At 39.1% G+C, this 23,095-nt stretch overlaps 1 protein-coding gene across 1 annotated transcript in view; it reads right to left on the reverse strand.

Moving 5' to 3' along the window:
* Nucleotides 1-23,095, reverse strand: part of DERA (deoxyribose-phosphate aldolase) — a 59,691-nt gene that overhangs the window by 20,631 nt on the left and 15,965 nt on the right. Inside the window, exons 4-6 of the mRNA XM_052789579.1 lie at nucleotides 21,798-21,893; nucleotides 20,284-20,418; nucleotides 12,158-12,286 (exon numbers count right to left, since the gene is read on the reverse strand). Of these exons, the coding sequence (XP_052645539.1) occupies nucleotides 12,158-12,286; nucleotides 20,284-20,418; nucleotides 21,798-21,893 (360 nt within the window). The remainder of the gene's footprint in view (nucleotides 1-12,157; nucleotides 12,287-20,283; nucleotides 20,419-21,797; nucleotides 21,894-23,095) is intronic.

Below are 23,095 nucleotides of genomic sequence, written 5' to 3' on the forward strand. Positions count from 1 at the left end.
GAACCCTTCTCTGAATTATTTCTGAGTAACAAAATGCAGCAGTGTTACTAATTAATAATTATTTGTTCTCATCTGCAGCATTCTCATACATAGATTGCAGTGTTCTGCATTTTCCTGTATTTCCTTCCAAAACTGTGTTCTTAAGACAGTAAAAAAGGCACAGGAATCCTTCAAACCTAAAGGCTTCTCTTTACTCCTCACTAACACTTTTTCTTTACTTAATCTGTTGAACATTTCAGCAGAAAAATGTATCACTTTCTTCCTAGGTTTCTCTCTTGCCTTCAGTTCTTACTTCCTAATACAAGCAAGTCCCTGCAAACAAACTCACCAAGAAGTTGCTCAAAAGCACGGAGTAGCTCTGTTTATTTTACTAGGATTTTTTTGTTTTACTTCTAAGCAACAAACCAGCATTTCTGCAGTACACTCTGGAGACAGTTAGTTTAAAGCTAAGTGAGCTGTAATTCTAACCCAGACACTGGAAATCGCTGGAAATGGCATCGTTACAACAGCACAGGGTCCATCCAGCTGAAGTTCCCGGAGAAGACTGCCTTGAAGCTGCAACCATGCTGCGACTGGCAACCAAGCAAACTACTGTGAAGCTAAATTTGCTTACATCCAGAGTACCTGCAAACACAGTACTTGATACAACATAAATGCTGTTGATAGCTAACTGGTTACATGTATATGGTATCTTCTTACCAGAGCACCACCTGAAAATGCTACCCCTCCTCTTACTGGGGACTAGAAGTCATGAGAAACATGGCACCTCCTTCCATCACACCCCACCAAGCTGCTTTGTCATCCTGGGGCTCAGGTTTGTTTCAAAGCTCTATTTATGCATAAGGCTTTGTGTTTCCTTTGAGCTCTCTACACATCCATTTTCCAGGACCAGTGGGAAGGAGGCTTTTGAAGATACATGATTCATAATTTTGTATTGCATAATTTAAGTTTAATGTGCTGCACAGAATATGGAACATCGTCATCTGTTTCCTTTTTGGTCCATTAGAGATGAGTTAACAAATCTTGATAAACTACAAGACTTCACCTCTGCGATGTTTGGGATAGGCTGGTAAGCTGGACATTGGATTGGCAGTGTAACTGCAAAGGTGATGGAAGGAAGACTTTTTGCTTAAGAAAAAGTCCTGGCATCATCAAGGAGGAATCTTTTCTACATCTTAGATTTAGGGAGAATTCAACTTGACAAATGGTAGAGGGGAAGAAACATCAAAGGTGCAAATGACAATCAGATGTCAGATCCCTGTTGGTTTTCCATGAAGGCTATGGACTTTGCTGTCATCTTTGCCTTTGAAAAAATTCTCTCAAAAGCAGGACTATTACAGACAGCTCTGGGAAAGCAATTGTCTCTGGTAACTATAAAGTAAGCATAGTCAGAAACTAGAAATTGTCTTATCTGAGAGATGCTGAAATTAAAAACTACCGTTTCAGAAAAGGAATTAAAAAAATATAAATCAGGAACATTTCCCAGGGGATGAAATTCCAAAGTACAGTATCAAAGAAGGCAATACATTCCGTTCTTTTCAACATCTTCCCAACACAGTTGGCACTTCAGCAACACAAACCAAAGTGCAGAAAGCCTGGGAGACAGGCTCCAAGTAACCCAGCTACCTACCAAGGAAGTTCAAGTCCCTTGTGCAACTCACCAAAAATACTGTAAGCAACCACAGAGGAAAGCTGGAAAAAGCCATGGGGCTCTCTTTCTGAACACTACTGAAATGTGCACATTCCCGAAGAATATTGCTATATCCTATGATCATATTCTGATAGACATTATTTTCCTTCGAGAAAAGACTGACAAAGTCTATTAAGAAGACCTGTTAAATTCCGGTTAAAAACTTACATTTATAAGGAAGGGAAAATGTTAAACACAAGCATAAATGTTTGCATTTGAATAGGCAGTCCTGTTTATCTCAGCGAGGAATATGTTTGCATTATGCAACCCAGCAGTCAGCTTGGGTATTGAGCCTCTTTCTCTGCACTCAATGATGTAACACTTTGAAATACAGCATCACCACCATCAGGACATGATCTGTTAAAAGTTAGTGGATGTCTTTATATTGATCTCAGTGTGTTTTAACATACAGTTTATTGGTAAGGTAACTATCAATAACCTCCTTATGGCAAACTTCTTGTTTTACATGACTAACTTTTGTCCCACTTTTTACATCTCAATATGTATTTCACTTATATTTGTGTCCCTCTTTTGTTATGCTTCTTTATTTTTCACCATATTCCTGTTCCTTATGATTATTTTTTATTTTATTTTATTTTTATTTTGGGTTTATTCAAATGACTGTCCAGGTGTTTTAAAATAACCTATTGATGTTCAGAATTACATATTCCTAGTGTATTTTTCATGCAACAGCTTTCTCTTTAGAATTCTAATTTCACATTTCTGCTCTCACGAGCATATACCTTCAAATTAGATAGGCACGATCACTAAGCCTTGCCACGTTAAAAAGTGACAAAAAAAATCCCAGGACCTACAACCCTCGAATCATGCTTAGTTTATTTCCACATCTGTATTAGGTTTCTGTTAAGGGATTGGATTTTCTAACTAGTGTTCCTACTTGCAATCTCTTAAAAGATACTTTAATATTTCATAAGCCAATTTTGTATAATTGATAGATACAGTAAATTAAATATTTATTTCTATTTTTCACTGGTTTAGTAGAATTTAACACCTGCTGCTGACAGAATAAAAAAACAACCTGAAATATCAGAGAAATAAATAGTACCCTGTACATCTATTGATTTTACATAATATTTCCATGTTTTAAAATTGCATTCTCTCAAACCATTACCTTCAATACCAGAGCTTCACAGATTCAAAGTTTTTTGCTAGGAAGCCGTGTTATTTTGATGGCATGTTTGACTAGAACTATTCACTGTGCAACGATTTCTGAGTCTGAGGTGATATGAAACTTCAGAAGTTTTAACTCAAATTCTAACAAATTATTTAACATAGAAACAAGGTTTCATTCATGGGGAAAATTAATGCAACAGGGGTGCTTTCTCACCTCTCTGCATCAGTTGTTATAAATTGAAAGTATACCGTTTAGATATTCCTAATTAACATGCTTTGCAAAGATCTTGAATATCAGGAAAAGAAAAATGGTATTCAGGCATTTAGGATAGTTTGTTAATAGAAGGTTGACCCCTCTCAACAGCATGTTATACTGTCAGTACATGCCTACTCACTGTAACCTGCTATTTCGCAACCAGTTTCAGAGGTTGAAGCATAAAGAATAGCCACTTTCTTACAGGTCAAGAAGCAGAAATCTGCAGATCAGGGTTCCACCCTTCTCTGAGATCCAGTGACAAGTCTTGGGATTTCTGGGGAGTTATCACGCTCCTGCCCCTCTACGATTTCTTGTAGGGGCGTACTGCTCATTCCATTTTGCTCAGTGCAGGGAGAACACCAAAGCACAGCAAAACAGGCATCCAGGAGGCATGGCAAAACTCTTTCATTTAAAAGAACATTTTGGGTGGAGTGCTATGAAAACAGCTGAAGTGAGGTGACCTCCCTGCTGCTACAGGCAGTGCTGGTCAACCGTGCAGTGCACAATACCATCACCCTGCAGTACCACAGCAAACTGCCAGCTCCCACCTCCACTGTCGCTCCCAGGATTCGTTGTACTAGTAAATCAGAGTCAGCAGCTCCCACCAGAAAATTTCCAGACTTTCTCTTGCTCCATTTCCCAATTTCAATCATGACCAAGGGTATTCCATCTTCATGCACAGGCATGGAAAATTTCTGCCTTCTAATGACAGGAACATATTTCTGCTTATATCTTAATTTATTAGACCTCAGGGAGGTCCTATAAAATGTGCAATGTTAATTTTACATATGGAAAAACAGAGAAGCTAACAGAGTTGTCAAAGGTGATGAAAAGTTAGGAGTCATTCTGCTACCTCAAACATACTACCCATTTTCTGGCTTCCTGACTTAACTTGGTATTCTTCTGGTGATAATTGCTTCCTGACTTAACTTGGTATTCTTCTGGTGATAATTGCTTGGAAATAGCACTGTTTCTATTTGTAAATGGGAATGGTGGAGAGAGAAAGTCAAGTGGTGGTATGGATAACACAGAATCAAGCAGGTACAGAGCTGACAAATGTCATCTATTTTGCATTGGTATTTCTTCTTTTGACTTCAGTAGAGGGAGTATATTGCTATTTTCTGATTACAGTAGAATACCATTAATAGAATAGACCTTTCACAAAATTAGCAAACTGAGTTGCCAAGCATCGTAGTGTGACAAATATGAACGGCCCCAGATAACTATCTCCCCTCAGATATGGCTGTACAGGCTAGTGCACAGCTCAGTAAGCACATAAATAAATGCATAACAAAATGTGGCATCACATGCACATCTGGGTTTCTAGCTTAACAAACCGCAAACAAATGAGGTTTTACTGTATACACTGTCCTCCCTTCACAGATTCTTGGTATCTTTTTTTCCCCCAACATCTCTGTTTCTCTTATGTATTACTTCTGTCCTCCACTTACCCATACATGGTTCTGTTGCTCTTTTGACTCTACTGAAAAGACATCTCATTAGAGTCTGCCCTAGTGTTTCTCAACCACTTTCCATTCCTTCACTTTTGATTCCCTGTACATACATTATTGAGCTCCAGACAGATTTTTTAGTCTCATTTTGCATTCCTTCAAGGTCTGCTTTACTCAAGCCCAACATTTTTTTTTTGTTACTTACTGCTCTTTGTAGGGACTCTCATCAGTAATTCAAACCTGAGGATATTGTGACTGCATTGTTAGAACTTTTCAACTCCAAGCTTATCTATCACACCTACATTATTTCTAGTGATTAGCTACAGTATCACTGTTAAGCTTGTAGGCAATTACTTCATTTAAGGGAGCAGCCTTGTACTGCCTTACTGAACATGCAGCTATCTGCATTTTTATACTACTGACCTTTTTATTTCCCCGCACTCTGTACCAGAAAAAATGAAGTCACTTGTTCCTGTAGAGACCTCTTTTAGACCAATTGTATTTAAAGATAATCCATCTTTTGATCTAACCGCCAATTCAAAAACTTTTTTATTCTATAATATCATTCAAAATTTTGAGACAGACTGTGTCACTCTGACCTGCTCTGTATCTTGGTTTTCCACAGCCCATTTTGTGCTCATTCCTTGCACTAAACTTTCAGTGATGTTAACCAGAGCTCTGAACATGCAGAACAACCGCAGACTATGCAGAATGCAGGACATCTGCTGCAGCAAACAGACAGGAAAGTTATCACCTACTAATATAATTCCATAGCGTTAATTACTGTCCTGATGAGCCTCTTACAGCAGCGAACTGCAATCACTTCTACATATTCAAGACAGAAACCTAGGCTATGTTCCCAAAACAACATACAACACTGCATCTGCATGATGCAAAGTGCTAAAGTATTACAAACTCTGCAAGTTCAAATTTATCTAAAAATTCTGAAGGAATGGGCATATCTTTGGACAAGTGAGGTACTGTATGCATGCAGGCAGACAGAAGAGAGCTGACATAAACATCATTTTATGCACTCTCAATAAACTGACAGAAATTCAGAAATGTGCCCATGCCCACGCTAGATCTAATCTGTACTGCCAGAAGATCACAGCCAAAGAAAATTGGGATTATTCTCTACCATTTGACAATGCAGGTGGGAGAACTCTCCCTGCACTGTGCTTTGTTCTCTGAAGACAAGCAGTCAGATGCAAGAATACATTGCATTTCAACATCCACTTTCCCCAGCCAGTGAGTGCAGCTCAGCCAAGCTGGAACAGCAAGCAATCTCCATCACACATTGGACTCACTCCCGCTTGGTTGGAGGGAGAGAGGAAACAGCCACGGCCACCAGACTGTGACCAAGAAAGCCTTAGTCACCAGTCAGACAGTAAGTCCTCTTCCCACACATTCAAAAGTGTAAGAACTTACTAGTTTGTCCCCAGCCCTATACTGGACCTCCAGACCAGAGCTTAAGATCATCTGTCACCCTGGAAAGCACTCAGAGACAGCTCACATCTGTAGAAAGGAGCTGCCAATTTTGACCTGGTCTGCTTTTAGAAGATGACAGCCATGCATTGCCCCTGATTTCTGATGGACCTTTTACAGGGTGAAGCGTACCCTTTACAGATACACTGTAAACTCAACACAGTTGTATTTCAGATGCATAAAACAAGACACAAATTGAAATTTTGTTTTATATGTGTTACCAAGCCTTCTCCCTTGGTTTGCCTTTCATTTGGAAATGCTCTGGGCTCTAATATCTGACTGACTTAGTATCAAATTACAGCTGAAGTTGTAGGCACATAATTAAATCAATACATAATACAAGTCACATGCTATTGAGGGGACCCTCGACTTTTGGTTTGAGCGTGGGATTTAAAGCTAGGAACTCACAACCGATCTCAGCTTGACTTTTGACTTGTCTGTTATTATCTTTGTGTCATACTTCACAGGGTGATTGTAAAATTTATTCTGCTAATGTCAGTATGTGCTTTGAAGACGTAAAGTGCTATCTAAGTGCCAAGTATTATTACTTATTCAGTAGTCTTGTTTCCTACATTAGTTGCATTTGTGCAAAGCATGCCTAGCTTTTCAGTCAAATTTTGCTAGTTTGGTTTCCTTTCTTCTCTTTCATTCTTCATGAAACATTTGCTTGGTAGAAGTTTTGGATCATAGCGGTCCACATTCAGCAGTAGGAAAGTCATCCCTTGCACTTATACAGCTGCTAGCATGTTTACGGCCACACAACCTAACTCTGCTCACAACAAATCTTTGCAAGACAGTGCTCAAAACAACAACAGCTATTGGTACCTTAGAATTTGTCTTCCCATTATTCATACTAAAAATGGATCCGCACCAATATTAACTACACTATAAAAACCTTATTTAGAGCTGAGTTAAAAGCTTTGTGTAGCCAGGCATTATTTTGCGATGTTCCAAACCACATTTCTTGGACTCTCTCTTCTTATAATCATTAAACTGTTATATCTTTTCTTAATTTAGGACTAGGCTTTTGTGCAGTAGCATGTTCCGGTCTTGAGGATTTTTGAGGAAACATCTTCATGCAGTACTGCCATGTCCTGAATTTTCTTTGGGGGAACCTTGTGGCACTGCTCCCTGCTTTAAGAGACAAAAACTGGATACTACAGCCCTCAGCCAGTCTTTCTCTGGATCCAGCACAAGGCCAGCCTATTTATGCCTTTAAGTTTTGGTAAGGTTTGCTGTGAAAATAAGTGTGTATTAACTGGAACCACTCCTGTAAAGCAGGATGAAGCCTGGAAGGACTGAAAGTGGGCTCTCCTGAGAACTGCAAGACACAGCTTTTCTTCACCGTTTGGCTATGTTATTTTTGTTCACTTTGGAATGAACAGTATCAAAGTGTCTAAAAAAATTTCTGCTCACACATTTAATGTGTTTTAATTTTCCTCTTCTAGACTATGAGCATCAGAGATCTTATCACCTCAGTCATCTTCTGCTACCTTTTGCAGGGTTTTTTGTGCTAGAGACTTTAGAAGTTGGTTTGGTTTAGCACTAACTCATTGTATTTCTAAATTCAAGTTTTACACTAGTCAGTATCCCAACTTACAATTTATTTTACTACCTGCTTAATGACCTATGAAAAAATTGTTTTAAACACATACATTTAGTAGAGCTGCAGAAGAACCTACATCACTCCTTCGTGATCTTTTCACAGGTACTTTTTTAGATATATGTAATGAAAACAAATATCTTTCACATGTCACTGCTGTGTTTCCCTTAGATACCCAAAGAGTGACGTAAAAGGAGCTTGTACTATCAAGACCAGCTTTCACAGTCAAAATGACACAGGTGGAGGTTTCACTTTTAAAGTAAAGTACATTTACTTCATCACTTCCTCCACCTGTCCCCCAGCCTGCATATTTTAATTAATATGAATTGTTACACAGAACAATAAAGATTTTGTATTTAGGTAAAATGGTTAAAATGTGATTTTCCAAAATAAAAACCTTATATATGACTGAAATATGCAATTAAGACATCCACACCTTTACTGAAGCGTTCCTTTCCCACTGCAAGTCATCATCTTTCCCTTCCTTGTCTGGCTTCCTTGGCAGTTTCTGATGTTTGTGTGAAAAAAATAGAAGTTAAAAAATGGCCTACCTCTCATAAGAGAACTGTGTAAAAGACCTGGGTTTTTTAAAGACACCCTGATGAAGAAACATAGAATAGTTACCACTGGTATGGGGGAGCCAGGCACTCCCATTTGTGCTCCTTAGGACTGTTTATTCCAAGACGCTACAAAGACACAGATTTGAGTGTGTCCTATAGAAATTGGATGTGACTCACACAAGTATACACCAGACAGTGAAAACCACTAATTAGTTTGCTCTACTCATTGTCTGGAAGCTGTCTGGTAGAGTCAAAGATGCAGTCAGTTTTCCCTGAGAAGCTCGTGTACTCAAACCACCATCAAGACTTCAAGAAGCTCAAGAAATGGCAGTGGACGTTATAAACCAATGACCAAAGATTCCCTGATTCAGTGCTAAGATTTTCTCTCAGTCAGCTTTCTGAAAACAATGTGCTCCCTTGGTAGTAACACAGAGCCACGGATGTGCAACCCTACCTGCCATTTTGTCCTCCTTAGCACTGCAAGGATTATTCTTGCTAAGTGAGTCACTGTCCTTAGAGGGCTGTCAGCCTCTTTCACTCAGAAATAGGTTCTTAAATATTCCAGAAGAATTTATTGCATGTCAGTCAAGTCTGTAAAGGTATGGTTAAAAGAATTTGAGAGAACTGGGTGCCTGCTCCCATTCTGATGTCTTTCTCCTTATGTACTGTGCTAGAGAAGAAAGAAAAGTAGTCATGGTACTTTGGAGATACGATTTCAGACACAGGAGGAGCCAAAAGCCACTGCTTCAAATAGAGGCAAATTATTCTCATACTTCACTGTGAAGCAACACTTTTTTCCCAAGTTCTTGCAGGTGCAAGCATTAACATCTTGTACACAGGCGTGTTAGGCAAAGCACCATTTCTACAACTGGCCTCCACTTCCAGTGCACTGCTAAGATCTGCACATCTCACTGGGCTCAGCCTCACTCACTGGTGTGCAGTGAATGGCTTCTGCTGAGCCCTGCAAGGGCTGTGATTCAGATTACAGCTGTTTGTTTGCAGAAGCAGCCTATGTAATCTGCTTTGAATATAGAAGTGCACGGGCACACCACCCCTGCCTGAGCACGGCCCTTAGTGTTCTTTTAAAATCCCAGCCAATGAGGAGGTGCACATTTTTTGACCTTTTACCATCCCTTTTCAAGTCAGTGATCTGTGCAGTTGGCCTCACGTCCAGTGGCTGAACCCCAACCTGCTAGCTCAATCAGACCAAATGTAACACGCTGTGGTTCCCAGCATACACCAATAATTCCTCAAGCCAGCACAAGGAAGACTGTATAAAACTTTTGGAAAGTTATTTGGGAAAGGAGACATCTGGGTTGTATTCCCTGTTCAGTTAATCGCTTTGTGCAAAGCAGAGCAACTTTATGGGGAAGGACTGAGGTCCTTAACAGCAAATACATGGTAAATTGACCTGTGTGGAAGAAGAACCTCAGTCAGAGAGACCAAGTCCCAGACATCCCAGGCAAGCTTTTTAACCACACAGCTACTGATAAATCAGCATTGTGATACTCTCTCAGCCTTCTGAGTCTCACAAATGAGACACATGGGAAATACACATATTTTATATACACATTGTAACACAGCTAGTGGCTTTGTGCTTCAGGACCTAGGTGAATGCGTGCATGCTCAGCAAGGGCAACGTAAACATCTCTTAAGTCTAGGATTTTGTGCTCCCTACATGATAGGCTTACATTATGCATAGTGAAGTGAAAACAGTTTAAGGACTGCACGCCAAGTCCTCCGTTGCACTGATGAAATCGTATGAAAGGCAAGGCTGTAAACCAGACTATTGAGGCTGTGACCATTTAAAAAAAAAACATTTCCAACCAATCACAAAACATACAGCAAACTAGTTAACCCTTTTCTGGGCTAATTTTCAGCTGTATTACTTGGAAAACTCAGGTTACAATGCAGCATGATGAGCACTTCTAACAGCATAGCTGAAGCAGCAGCAAATTTTGGTGTAAAGGACAGGAGCAATTGGCCAGAGGCAGCAAAAACTTCTAAAGCCAGTTTTGCAGTTGAATCCACTATACTGTGTAACTAATTTCCCCATATAAAACTAATTACTAGGGTCAAGTTTATCAGAGTTGTTGCTCTATCTTCAGATAAAAGTTGCCAGGGCCTGCCATATCCACAAGATCATCTGCTTTTTTTCTTTCTTTTAAATCATGGTACCAGCTGAAAAAAATATATGGATACTAAAGCTAAAATTTAAAACTACTGTGCCAAATTACTTTCTCCTCCAAATGCTACAAATATACAAATCAAACAAAATTCAACAGGAATTTGAGGTTCTCAGCAGTTCTGACAAGTCAAAGTCTGAAAATCTGGCCCTCAATACATGTACACAGGGCACCAATAAATTCTTATTTTTACACCTACCCACAAAGAAAAAGCAAGAGACTGAAATAAGAAAATTACTGCATATATTCAGATGGATAAGTGTTTTGTAAAATGAATAACTATGCAAGGAAAATCATTAACAATAGAGCCATCTGCTGTATTTCAAAAAAACTACACCAGCAAAAAATCTGAAAATGTTAAAATGCTTTACAACCTGAATTTTTCACTACTCCGTGTTACAAAAGTGATCATAATGATTAGTACATCAGTTTAAATGACAGGACATGTGTATTTCTCACACCTCTTCTAATTAAAAGCAGTATTTACTGGCATAATAATGATCCTCTGTATCTAATGATACCAATTGTCATTGTAGCTGAGCATGTAAAAAGCCTGAAATGCTTCCCATTCCATTTGAAGTAGATAAGCATAGTGTTGTGTAAGGAGACAATGAGGTCAGCAGCAAGTTGAATATTTATTTAAATACTGACGAGACACTTGGATGATTTTTTTCTTGCTCTAAAATAAGAAGCAACTCCAGGTCTGAAGAGCTTACAGTAGAAGAAAAAAATCAACACAAAAATGAGGGAAAGTTTAGAAGACAGACTAACCCAAGTGGTTCTTAGTATATCTTTACACTTCTATCAATTCAAAATGTTCAAAGAACATAGCCTTATCAGCCAATTCCCAGTTCTGCATCTTAAAGATGGCATTAAAACACAGCCCTAAAATTCTGGTTAAACTAGGGAAAATTGTATCAGCACAGACCCAAAGCTGCAGACAGAATATACTGCTGTAAATCTGGGATCAAATGGGTGATTTGCTGCATTCAGTCTGCAATGGCTATAGCTATGCAAAAAAGTAATACCTACAAACTATACGTAGCCCCTGAAAACTCTATCCTGCTCATGTGAATGTGTTTCTTAGCTGAAAGGTTCAGAAAAAGACAGACACACTCCAAACATCAGGTCAGATGTAATTGAGTTTTCAAAGACAGGGAAGACTGAACACCTTTTGAAGTGCCAATTAATTGCCGGTACTGACTGCCAGTGTTTGTGAGTGTGCCAGTTAAAACCAGTTATAATCAAGCCCATCCCAATGCCTGCTGGAGCATGCAGTGTTCTTCGCCTCACTGCATTTCCAGTACAGTTGGTTTCCCAAACAGCACTGTCATAGAGGTGGTCAGAAGAAGTGATCGCAAACCAGAAACGAGAGCTGTCAGCATGAATCTTCACAGGGAAGTTCCCCTTGCATTTAAAATAAATTTAAGAGCCATCTATCTACACCACATCTGTAGCTCACCACAATTGCCTGGATAATACGTGTATCTGCCCCAAATGTATGTGTCTTTTTTAACTATACCAAAGATCAGATGTTTGACAACAAGTATTACTTGTTCCTACAAATTTTGTCATTTAGCAGTTTTAAGTGTTATCTAACATTTCATGCAGTTTTTGTAGGTTATACAAAAACAAGTGACACTTCATTACTACACCTGCAACTTCAGTTATTGCTGCATAATAGTTTTTTCTACTACCAGCAAAACTAAACTTTCACAACTAGAATTTTTTAAGCTTCATAAATAATATAGCAAGACATTCTTAGCTTAAAAAGAAAACCACATATATTTACCTGCCATCATAGCTATCATACTGGCTTTGTAGACATTAGCAAGGGACCCCAGTTCACCTGTTGCCAAGATTGTTTTCATATGAGCTTTTCCACAGGCCTCACGGCACTGACGGATCTCCTCGTAGAGACCTGTGGATAAAAGCATGTGAAAATGATCAAAGTTGCCTGAGAGACATTTTCAAGTATGGCTGTAATTTCCACTTCTGGATTAATTTCCAATCTTATAATTAGTCATAGCACTCAAGAACTTAAGTTTTGTAAGTTCAATAAATTACATGACTGGAGGTAATTAACAATGCCACACAGTTTCAGACTTAACTTAATAGCTATTAATGTCGGTTCTCTCAAAACTAAGAATGTGCACAGTATGCCAAACACTCATGAATACATCATGAGTAAAAAATGCTATGATAGTCAAGATTGATTTTAAAACAGCTTTTTCAGCAATAAATACGGTAGTACATCAAATAACTACTCAGGGACAGTTAAGCTTTCCTGTCCACATCACGTCATCGCCCTCTCTGTCCCCTTCAGCCACATTTGCCAAAGGGCTCAGCCTAAAAGACACCAAAGGTGTGACCAAGTTGTCTAACGACAAACATTAGGGCCACCTGAGATGCCATGACGTATCTCCCTTGGCTTCCAGCTGCCACTCCTGGAGGCTCCACACCTCCCTTCAGTTTCCTGCTGTTCGCCCTGGTAGCATGGGACCATCTCGGGAAGTCTGATTATGGGGCTCGATGTCTGCGTTTAGGCATCTGAATCCCACTTTAAACTTCCTGAAAATAAGAATTTCCTGAAAAAATCAATGCGGTCTGCTGACATCCCTGGTGAGGAGAGACCAAGGCCTGGGATCACACCTCAAGGACCAGCAAATCCACATGGATCTGTGTTTACAAACCACCTCAAGTAGTTGCGTTGCCCACGAGGTTACTAAGGACTTGGACCATCCTGTGCTGTGACCTCAAACGGCCCCGACAAAGGTGAAGGAAGCACCACAGCAGGCGAGCCAGCAGGACAACATCTGCCTCGCATGCTGTGGAGCTACAGCTCCAAGGGCAGAGCTGGACCCTTGCTTCTGACGCCCACGCTCGCTGAGGAAGCTGGCTAGAGCTCAGGAAGGAGGTTTGTCATGATCCACTGTTACACACACAAGCACTGCCACTCGCACTCACACAGACAGCAGGGCTGACTTACATAAAGCCTTTTAGATCGGAGATAAAGCAGACCATTATCTCTGTGTCTTCACACCACTTGGAAAACAAAAAGCAAACCCTGCCCTGGAGTTGCCCCTCCCTCCCCACAGAGAGCTCCATCACCTCTTGCTATCAGCCTGTCTTCTGACCTACAGCTCGCCTTAGCTCTCGTCCCCAGGCAGTCAGCATGTCCCTGGACAAACCAGCACACATCCCACCTGCTCACCGCTTCCCAGTGAACTGCCATGCAACCAGCCGGCCACCGGCTGCAGCCAGGGAGAAGCAGGGACAGGGAGGACAGGCCGGCATTCGGCTCCTCACACTCATCGCCCAGAGCAGACCACCCCCTCACAAACTCCTGCTTTCGGATTTACGAAGTGTCATGGCTAGAGGCATGCTTAACTTTCTAACAGTTTTATATTTTCACACACTCAGTAAGGACTGGAATAAACTTGGACATAACCAACCGTAAAAAGGCTGGAATTTGTAGACCTGCTCAGGAAATGCAACACAGAAAGCACAGGGAAACCCTCCCACTCTTTTTGGTAAAATTCAGCAGTGCTCCCACAAAATTTTAAACATAGGGAGACTAAAAGAGCTAGAAATTATTGAAACATAGCTGTTAGAAGCTGGTCACTTAGAGATGTTTAAGATTCCTCCAGTGTGGAGAGAAAAGCAGCTCTTACAGTATACAGCCACCATTTCTGGAATTTGAATTTAAAAAAAAAGGCATGAAATAAGCAAACAGGATCCTTTGCAAGAGAGTCCTTTTCACAAATCGTACTAAATCTTCAAAGGCATAATCAAAAAGTTCTTTTATGGAAGGCTAAAATACAGCTTTTAACAAATCTTTCTTGCTAAAACAGTCCAGGACATGGCGATGAAGACTAAATTTTTTCATCGATACTATCTTTCTTTTCCTCTCAGTCCTCAAGCGAGACCCAGAAACATACAGCAGGGTTTGCCAGCTGCTGTATGGCTGGACCTCCCCTCCACCTGTGATGCTGCTGCATCCTATTGATGCCATCAGCACACCAGGCAGCCAGGGCTGGGATGGCTGGGGTGGTCCTCTGAGACATACTACACACATTAGTAGACAACTGGCTAATGCACTTAGCAAGTCCCTTTATAGACACCAGGCTTCACCTTGTTTCTTACTATGTACCAAAGGTGTGAATTAATCAGTACTAGCATGCAGTCTAACATGTTTTATTGATCAATTGATGATACTCCAGAAACCTACATCAAATCGAGACTCAAAAAGGAAATACAAAGACCCTGTGCTATTTTCTTGTGCATTTGATAACACTGCTCATGTTAGATCCAAATGCAGTCTTTTTTTGTGGATTAAGGCTTTCCTGAAGCTTTTGGAAAGCCAGAGAAAGCAGCTTTCATGTTCTTCTAGCTTCAGTATCAGGAAGAAGAGACTTGAGTTTTCTCTACCTTTAAGACACACCACCAAAAATGTCACAATAAAATCAACAAAATGTACATTTAGGTTGGATTCCAGGAAAAGAAATTACAGGCTCATAGCTGTTGTTCACTGGAGTTCGTACCGCAGCTACAGCATTCTCCCTATTGTTGGAAGGTACTTTTATATGCAATTAGTGCCAAGATCATTTGAACAGTCTTACTATCTGACAGCATGCATCAACCCACGGACAGGAACAACTGAGGATCTTCAATCATCTGTGTCTATCAGGTTAGCTGAGGTGGTGAAAAAGTAGGCATACTTTAATGGGGCAGGTGTGTAGGTAATAAATACTGCTCTTTATTCAGAGACCAATTATTGCAGACAATAGCTGGCATTCATAGGACATTCTCAACCCTACAGTAAAAGCAGAAATAGAAAGGCAACTACCTCTGCGACAGAGAAAATTAACCAGACCACCCCAGTCCCAGTGCAAGCAGGAACTGCTTTGATACAGAACAAGTACAAAAACTCCTACTCCTTTCAAAAATAAAAAAGAAGTTTCAGTACTCAGTTTTAAATCAAGGTACAAATAACTTGATTATCCTGAAACTTCCTGGCAAATGCCTGAAGTATGGGTGGAGTTAATCACACTTGAAAACGCATTCAGTGTTTCAAGGGGTCCTGGGCTTCTTCCGGGACAGTCTGTGCTGCCAAAAAGTCCATTATTTAACTACTCAGTTCCATCAAGCCAAACAGGAGCAGGAGCAGAGCTGGACGCTGCCGTTCTGCAAATATCTGCGACCTGTGCAGAACACCAGTAACTGACGCAGCAGATAGAGCTTCTCTGGTTAGCAGTAGTGGCACAAAGATTTTGGGAAAAACCTCTATCACAGAAAACCCTGCAGTCATATTTTCAACTGTGAGCTAAGACCAACATGAAGAGGTTGCAAGAGATCTCATACTGACTGCTAAAAACAAGGAAAAGAAAATCAAGAGCTCTCAAAGCAAATGGCCAGTACTGTGCAGCATCTTGAACACAGCACCAACACTATCCATTCTGAAAGGAGTCTAAGTCTTAAGCCAGAGGAAAAAAAAGAAAAAAAAAGAAAAAAAACCACCCCCACCCCCCCCAAGCAAGCCAACCTATAGAGAATATATTTGGAGCCAGTTGCTCATTGATGTAGTCTGTAGTAGCTCCACTGACTTGGCTGTTAAAATGGATGTGACATAAGAACTCTTCTACTTTGCATCCACTTACTTAAGATACCTTACTGCTTTCATGAACTTTAGATCTGCTTTTATTGGATGCATTTATAGAAGTCAGAAAATTCAGATTTTATAGGAAAAAAAAATACTTTCATAAGTGTGGTTTTAATTTCACTGTTATAAAAGATAAGTGTTGGAAGGTGTCTTTTGTGTAGTTTTCCTAAAATTCTAACTATTCAGTACATTATATTGATTTTTAGCAGCTATTAAATATACCAAAGAAAATGTTCCTCCCCCTACACATTTCTCAAGCAAACATCCCTGACAACTACTGCTAACTATAATCTGCCCTCGATTGTCTAGATGGTCTTTTGCTTTGGTCTAATATATTTGTCCTATAAATCACAAAATAAATGGGATAACCAATATTTCCTACACAGGAAATGAAAATGTTAAGGGGAAAAAAACGCAGCTTAAATTTTTATGAAACAGCTCTTCTCCAAAAATGTGGTGATAAAAACACTTTTTCTTTTTTTTTTAAATTCAGCTTATTTGCTGTTTTTACCTAGTCACTCACATTGACTGGTGTTAAGGGTAGAAACTGAGATGAGGGGGGAAGATGTTTCAATTTCTGTTAGACCAAAAGATCAAGGTAATCATGATGGGAAACTGGAAAATGAGCTGGAGTCCCTTCTGTCTTGCATGTTAATGGCAGGTTTGTTAACAAAATGACAAGCAAAAGGCTATCAGCACAACACGACTCTTTCAGTTCTGCTCTCAGCCACATATGTGCAACTCCAGGCTTCAGTCATTCACATGAAACTCAAAACAGAGCTTGGCGTCAGGAATCTGAGCTGCTGCTGACAATATAGGACATAGAAATTGTGCAACTAGACTTCGAGATCCCAAGTCAGCTTGCACACCTAGAAAACGGTAAATCCAACTATATTATTTCTGAACAACATGTGGAGTCTTTTCCAAGTCTCTGGAGCAGGAAATGTATTTTCTCTGCACTGTTTATAAATTATGTAACACAAAAGGGGGCCCCAATCCCTGAACAAAGCCTCTAAACTCACAGTTGAATGATTATTAACAGAATTGAAAGGCAGCTTTCATAATGAGGTTATATCCAATGTATTTCATGGATGCAGGCATGTTCAAACCTCTTAGATGATACTTGTTTTTTTTGCTTTTCTTGTAGGAAAATTCAACTGACAGAGCAAATGATGGGTTAACAATACCTCTGAAGCCACTGACAGTGTAGTATGTCCAGGTGTTTGCTAAAAGCTGTGGAAATAGAAGTAACATTACAGCACCCCAGAGAGCTTCAGAAGGTACTGCAACTCCAACATATTCATTGATAACAAGGGAAAAAAAAAGAAAAATAAATAAATACAATTTCTTTCAACAATTTGTTGGTCAACTTCGTCACTCTTTACATACAGGCTCCACATTCTGTGCCTAAAGACAGTATCTAAATTGTGATTTTTAAGCTTAATCCATACTTTGTCAAGTGATAAAAGACAATGGTTGAGTAAACTATTGTAAAGTAGTATTGCTTTAAAAGCTAATAGGTTGTAAAAGGCATCTAAGTTCATAAACTTAAATCTCATTTAATGTTATTTTCAAACGTAATTTAGCTGTCTAATAAAGCTTCTCTCATGTTCAGCACTATTAAAAAGATCTTAACAATTACTTCATAAAGATCTAGAAAATATATTCTGAGTGTCATAAAGAGCTCCAACAATATTTAAGAACTGCTTTAAAATAACTTGACATAATTGGACGTACACTAAAATATTTAATAATCAAACAAGCCTTTGAAACAAATCACAAAGCAACACTATCCTATCATGGTAACCCCAATTATAGCACAGGCTAGAAGAAAAGCTAAAAATATATGAACGGTAAGATAAAGCACTCTACCACATACATATTTTTGTCAATAACTCCTGAAGCTGTGAAGACAGGCAGCATGAGAAAATAACAATAAAAATATATTAGTGTTATAAGCATAAGCAGAGATTCTGTCATAACTGCAAGGCAGCTCTAGTTGATGAAGCACATTGAACACAGGCATAATTACTGCACTAAACTTTTCAATTTTATGTAATACAGGGATCCATCCTAAAAAAGAGTTCTTCATCCCTTCTTCTAACTTCCTTAAACTTACTTTATACATTGTTTTGTATCATACCTAATCATTAGATAGAGGTGGAAATCTGCATGTTCACACAGTTAACATAACTATTGAAAGCTAAACAGGAAGTCAGAACACCAGATTTTCACCAAAATATTCAGATCACCTACTGAAGTAATTTTTTTGGATGGGCAAGTTAAGTATGGTAATTTTTCACCCTATAGTATCATTATCTGGATGGCAAGTAAATTCTGTTCCTGAGGTAGCTTTTTTCAAGACCATGTAAATATGTGCCATACACAGATTCATGTTCTTGAATAAACTTTTAGAAAACATTTGGAAATCATTTCAATTCTGTCCTCAGTAAAAAAAGTAAACTAACCATTGCCAAAAAAAGGATGGCTTTCAACCTTGTCATGACTTCAGCTCTGCATAAAAGAATATGCATACCAAATCAAGAGTCATCCCTAATTTACTTATTTAGTAAACTGACAGCTTTATACTACACCCATCATTGCTGTGTCTGTGTATTCCTCCCCGGTAATTTATGATCACAAAAACCCAATTAATTTCCCATATAGAAAAACCTAACAATGTATGTATGTCCAGTTTATTTCAATCATTGATACAAACTTTCTCTCTGAATCTAGCCCTGTACTTCTCCTCTGAGTTCTCCTTCACGTAATCCCGGGCAATATAACCTTGAGCCTGCATTTGCAATTGCCTACATGCACTAACTTTCTGATCTCTGCTCTATGCAACTTGTACATAACAGTGGTTTGGACCATGAAGTCTGAAGCATGGTAACCACAGTTATGTGAGAAATCGCTACAAGACAGACTTTTTCAGACACAATTGCTCAAGTCCAGTTTAGTGGTCTTTTTTTAGTCTTAGTGACACATCACTGACTCAGCTCACTTTGTGTCCAAGACCAATACGTGTTCCTAGTGGAGTGCAGCTCCTGGTCCTGCAGGTCCTGCTTTGTAGACCATAGTGTAGACCCTAACAAAGATACAGTGTAGGAAAGTGTGACATAGTCTTATTGCCAGCTGGTACAGAACTTGATCTATCATTCCATCTTATTTAAAACCACTCAATCACCCGGTCTCCATATTCCAGCAATTTCTGAGGCCATACCTGAACGTAAAATAGCCACTCAGAAAGAAACAAATGTCTGCAACAATGCCCGTCCTCAAGAAGTCAAACATTTGTAAAGCTGCATATGTTTAAGAGCAAAAGGATGGAGATGGTAAATACTACAAAAGATGTCAAGATGTTACAGCAAGTGGAAACCAGGATATCAGTCCTGAAGACACAGATGCAGAAACATGTGGGGTTTTTGGTTCAATTTTAACTGTTAATTGAAGGAAGACGAAAATCAGAAAATACGATCTGTTACCATGATGATTGTATTTCTTTAACCAAACTCAGGTACCAGGGGTCCTTTATGAAGTCTTCCAAGAAAACAGGCTATTACGGCGCTGCATTATACAGCTAAATGGAAAATTCATTCCAAGACAATGACGTGTTTACCTTCACATGGAGATTAGTTATAGGAGCATTGTCAGCACTTAAGGCAAACCATTCACAGTACATTAAGAAGGCAATTAGAGCAAAAACCATCTTCAGCATTATTGTTCTTACTAATTAGTAGTAGTCTACAGACACAAGAACATCAATAATATGAACAGTTAATTTGTACCCTCAACTTTCAGGAAAAAGAAAACAACTAAAATACATATTTTTGTCAAGAATTGAAACATGTATATTTAACAAGGTATCATCTACATTAGCAACCCCTTGGGGGTTTTAAAAAACCTGTTCAAATAATTAGGCATTCTCTTCCATTTCACTTGTTATTTTTTTAATCCTGTACACAAAATCCTCTAAAGGCATAGAAGGAATAGACCTGAATTTTCAAAACACAAAGTCATTCTGCATGCCCAGCTTGACAGGACTTGTAACAGCATTCTTTTCAAAAAATGCAACCATTTGTCATAAATTAGTTAAATAGTTTTCATTTAGTTCAGTGACCCAGATTATCAGTTACTCTTAGGGGAGGGACCAAATTCTTCAAGGACTGATGTGGAGACTTGGGGAAGAGACAAAGACAGAGCTTGCACGTGCACATACAGAGGTTTAGGTTCCTTGCCAAAGGATGGGTACTTACGTTCCCACTGGCCAGTCAGCACCAGACTTCTGCTAATGACAATGTCAATCTCTCTGGCACCATATTCCACAGCTAGCTTTATTTCGGCCAGTTTGGTTTCTAGAGGAGTTTGTCCAGATGGAAACCCAGCAGCCACTAGCAAGAAGGGGGAGCAGGTAAAGGGAAGAGAATGTTTTATAAATTGACCACAAAAACGCAAATACCTCTAATACACCAAAGAGTTTGAAAGTTATTCTTTTTTATCCCTACCATGATTCAAAAAATCTAAAGGCACCTCATCCTACCCTCTCTTCATCCACAAGAAGCATTAGCTCTTCCCTCAAGAACCAATGTCCAGCAAGATACTAAGTGAATCTTGTGATAAGGTCTCTTTCACATACCTTAATTTTTGCCAAAGCAGCCTACATAAGAAAGCACAATATCTATTGCTTCCAGCAGAATTGAGCAAACAAGGACTGAACTCATGTATAAAGCAACACATACATTTTTAATTCTCCCCAATTCTTTTAAGTAGTATTTCAGGTTAAATCCTAGTAATAAGTTTAACAGCGAAATCACAATATAGCAAAAATTGCTTTCAATGAGGTCTACTTAAGATTACGTTTATGATGTTCAAGTACAAAACCCAAAGGTAACTTTGAAAATGGAAAAAAAATAATGGCTTTATCAGAGATCCTCTTTCTCTCTGATATATAAATGCATTTAGTATGTAATTTTTCCCCTACACAACAATGAAACAACAACAAAAAAAAACACTAGAAAACATGGATCTTAGCATTAAACACCTGATCTAACTTCAAAGTTAGCCCCTGCATTGAGCAGGAGGTTGGACCAGATGACATCCAGAGCTCCCTTCCAACCTGCATAATTCTTTGATTCTACTTCTTTCTTATTGTAGATTCAGGACTTGTGTCCTGTGTGTGGTGACTGGAGAAGAGCTGGCACTATTAGATTTGTAAGTACAAGTCCTGAACCTGCAGGCTGCTCAGCAGGCAATAACCCTTGCCTCTGCACACAGATTCATTGAATTCAGGATTATACTGTTTGTACTGATTGTAGGATTATACTTAAAAGCCAAACAACTGATATGGGAAAAAAAACTTGTATTAGAACTCCTAAACCTCATATTGCACTACATTTTTATTATTATTATTATTGTTATTATTGTTATTATTATTATTATTATTATTATTATTATTATTTACTTAGTGTCTACTGATGCTTTGTCCAGCACACTATGCCAATTTCTTCTATTCAGGTGAGGAAAACCCTGATATATCTTAAGCATCTCTTTGAAGAGCTTCCAGCAAAACAGACTTGGCATTCCTGATAAGTTTGAAGTTGAAAGAAAACAAAAGATTATACCAGAAGCAAATCCCCCCTCCATTCCCTGCCTTCCACCTGCTGCCTTTTCACCTTACCCTCTGAAACAAAAACAAGTCCAAACTTCTGTATTTTTCTACATATTTTATAGCATCAAAATATTTAATTGGATATTTTTGAATAAAGCTTACCTGAAGCTACTGGTATGTTACAACCAGCAACCTTTAGGGCATTAACAGCATCGGTGACTCTTGTGGGATATACACAAACTGCTCCAACAGTAATACCTGCAAAAGCCACAGTTCACTTTTTCATATATATTTTTCCATCTTCTCGAGTGCAATCCATATCATGAGCACGTGTGCATTGTTCTCACCTCCCACTTCTGCATTCTCACAAGGATCTTAAGCACCTACACTAGGGATGTCTGTTATATTGCTCAAACGGTTCAGATAATTCTCCGTATTGTTACCTCCCTCATGTTCCTTTACCTGACCCTGGAAGCAAGTTTGCATTAGCAGGAGTTAAAACACCAAGATTTCTGTCAACAGATTCACTCTTTAAGGCCAACATGTACAAGTTAAGACGTGCTTAGTCAGCTAATTACTGTGAGAGAAACCACACTGCCAAGCTCTGTCCTTACTTGTTGAGCCAGACTGAGCCCAGCAGCAACTAAGCACTTTTTATGTTAATGCAGTCCTATTGCATTTCTAGTTAAAATGCTATTCTCTCAAAGTGTCAGATAATTGACCTCATATTTAATACTTCAACTGTCTGAAGAGTCCATAAATCCAAGTTTTTTAAAAAGTCTAATCTTTGATATTTTATGTGTATGGCTTAAAACCAGAGGCCTGATTCCCCTTTGGTTCTACATCATATGACTTCAATCAGTGGACTAATGCCCATGTAAAACTGAAATATTTCAGTAGTAAAAGCATGCCCCAAATGTCATTGGGATTTTCTTTTTGTTAGATCATCATAAGGCCAGCATGACAGGACAAAAGTCAAATGGTATTCACTGACACATCAACGATTACATCTGGAAAAATTCAGAAATGCTGCTCAGATATAAAGAGTTTTGTTTTACTGATAGTTAGATGACAGTCTCAATTTGCTCTGAAGTTCTATTGTGTTCAGTCTTGTGTGTAACATTGGGACTTCAGATGGAGCCTGCTTGAGTAATGTCAGTGAAAGTTTTACCACTAGTTCTTAAGGGCTGTCTTCAACCCCTTCAACTCTGTTGACTTAGCTGGGAATTCTGTGTGTGCGCACGTGTGTGTGTATACATGATACGCACACAACTGCATATACTCACTACAGGACTGACTCCTTGAAGTAGACTGGGCTGCAAAGATGTCTCCTATCTAACTATTGAAACAAGCAGGTAACAGACAGTGCTTTCTGAAGGAAAAATAACATGCTTAGGACTGTGGAATGCATCTTTTCTGACAGGGAAAGTGGCAGGCTCGGTAGTTACATACAGAAACAG

The sequence above is a fragment of the Harpia harpyja genome, chromosome 6, assembly GCF_026419915.1.
Source record: "Harpia harpyja isolate bHarHar1 chromosome 6, bHarHar1 primary haplotype, whole genome shotgun sequence".
In the NCBI taxonomy this organism is placed as follows: domain Eukaryota; kingdom Metazoa; phylum Chordata; class Aves; order Accipitriformes; family Accipitridae; genus Harpia; species Harpia harpyja.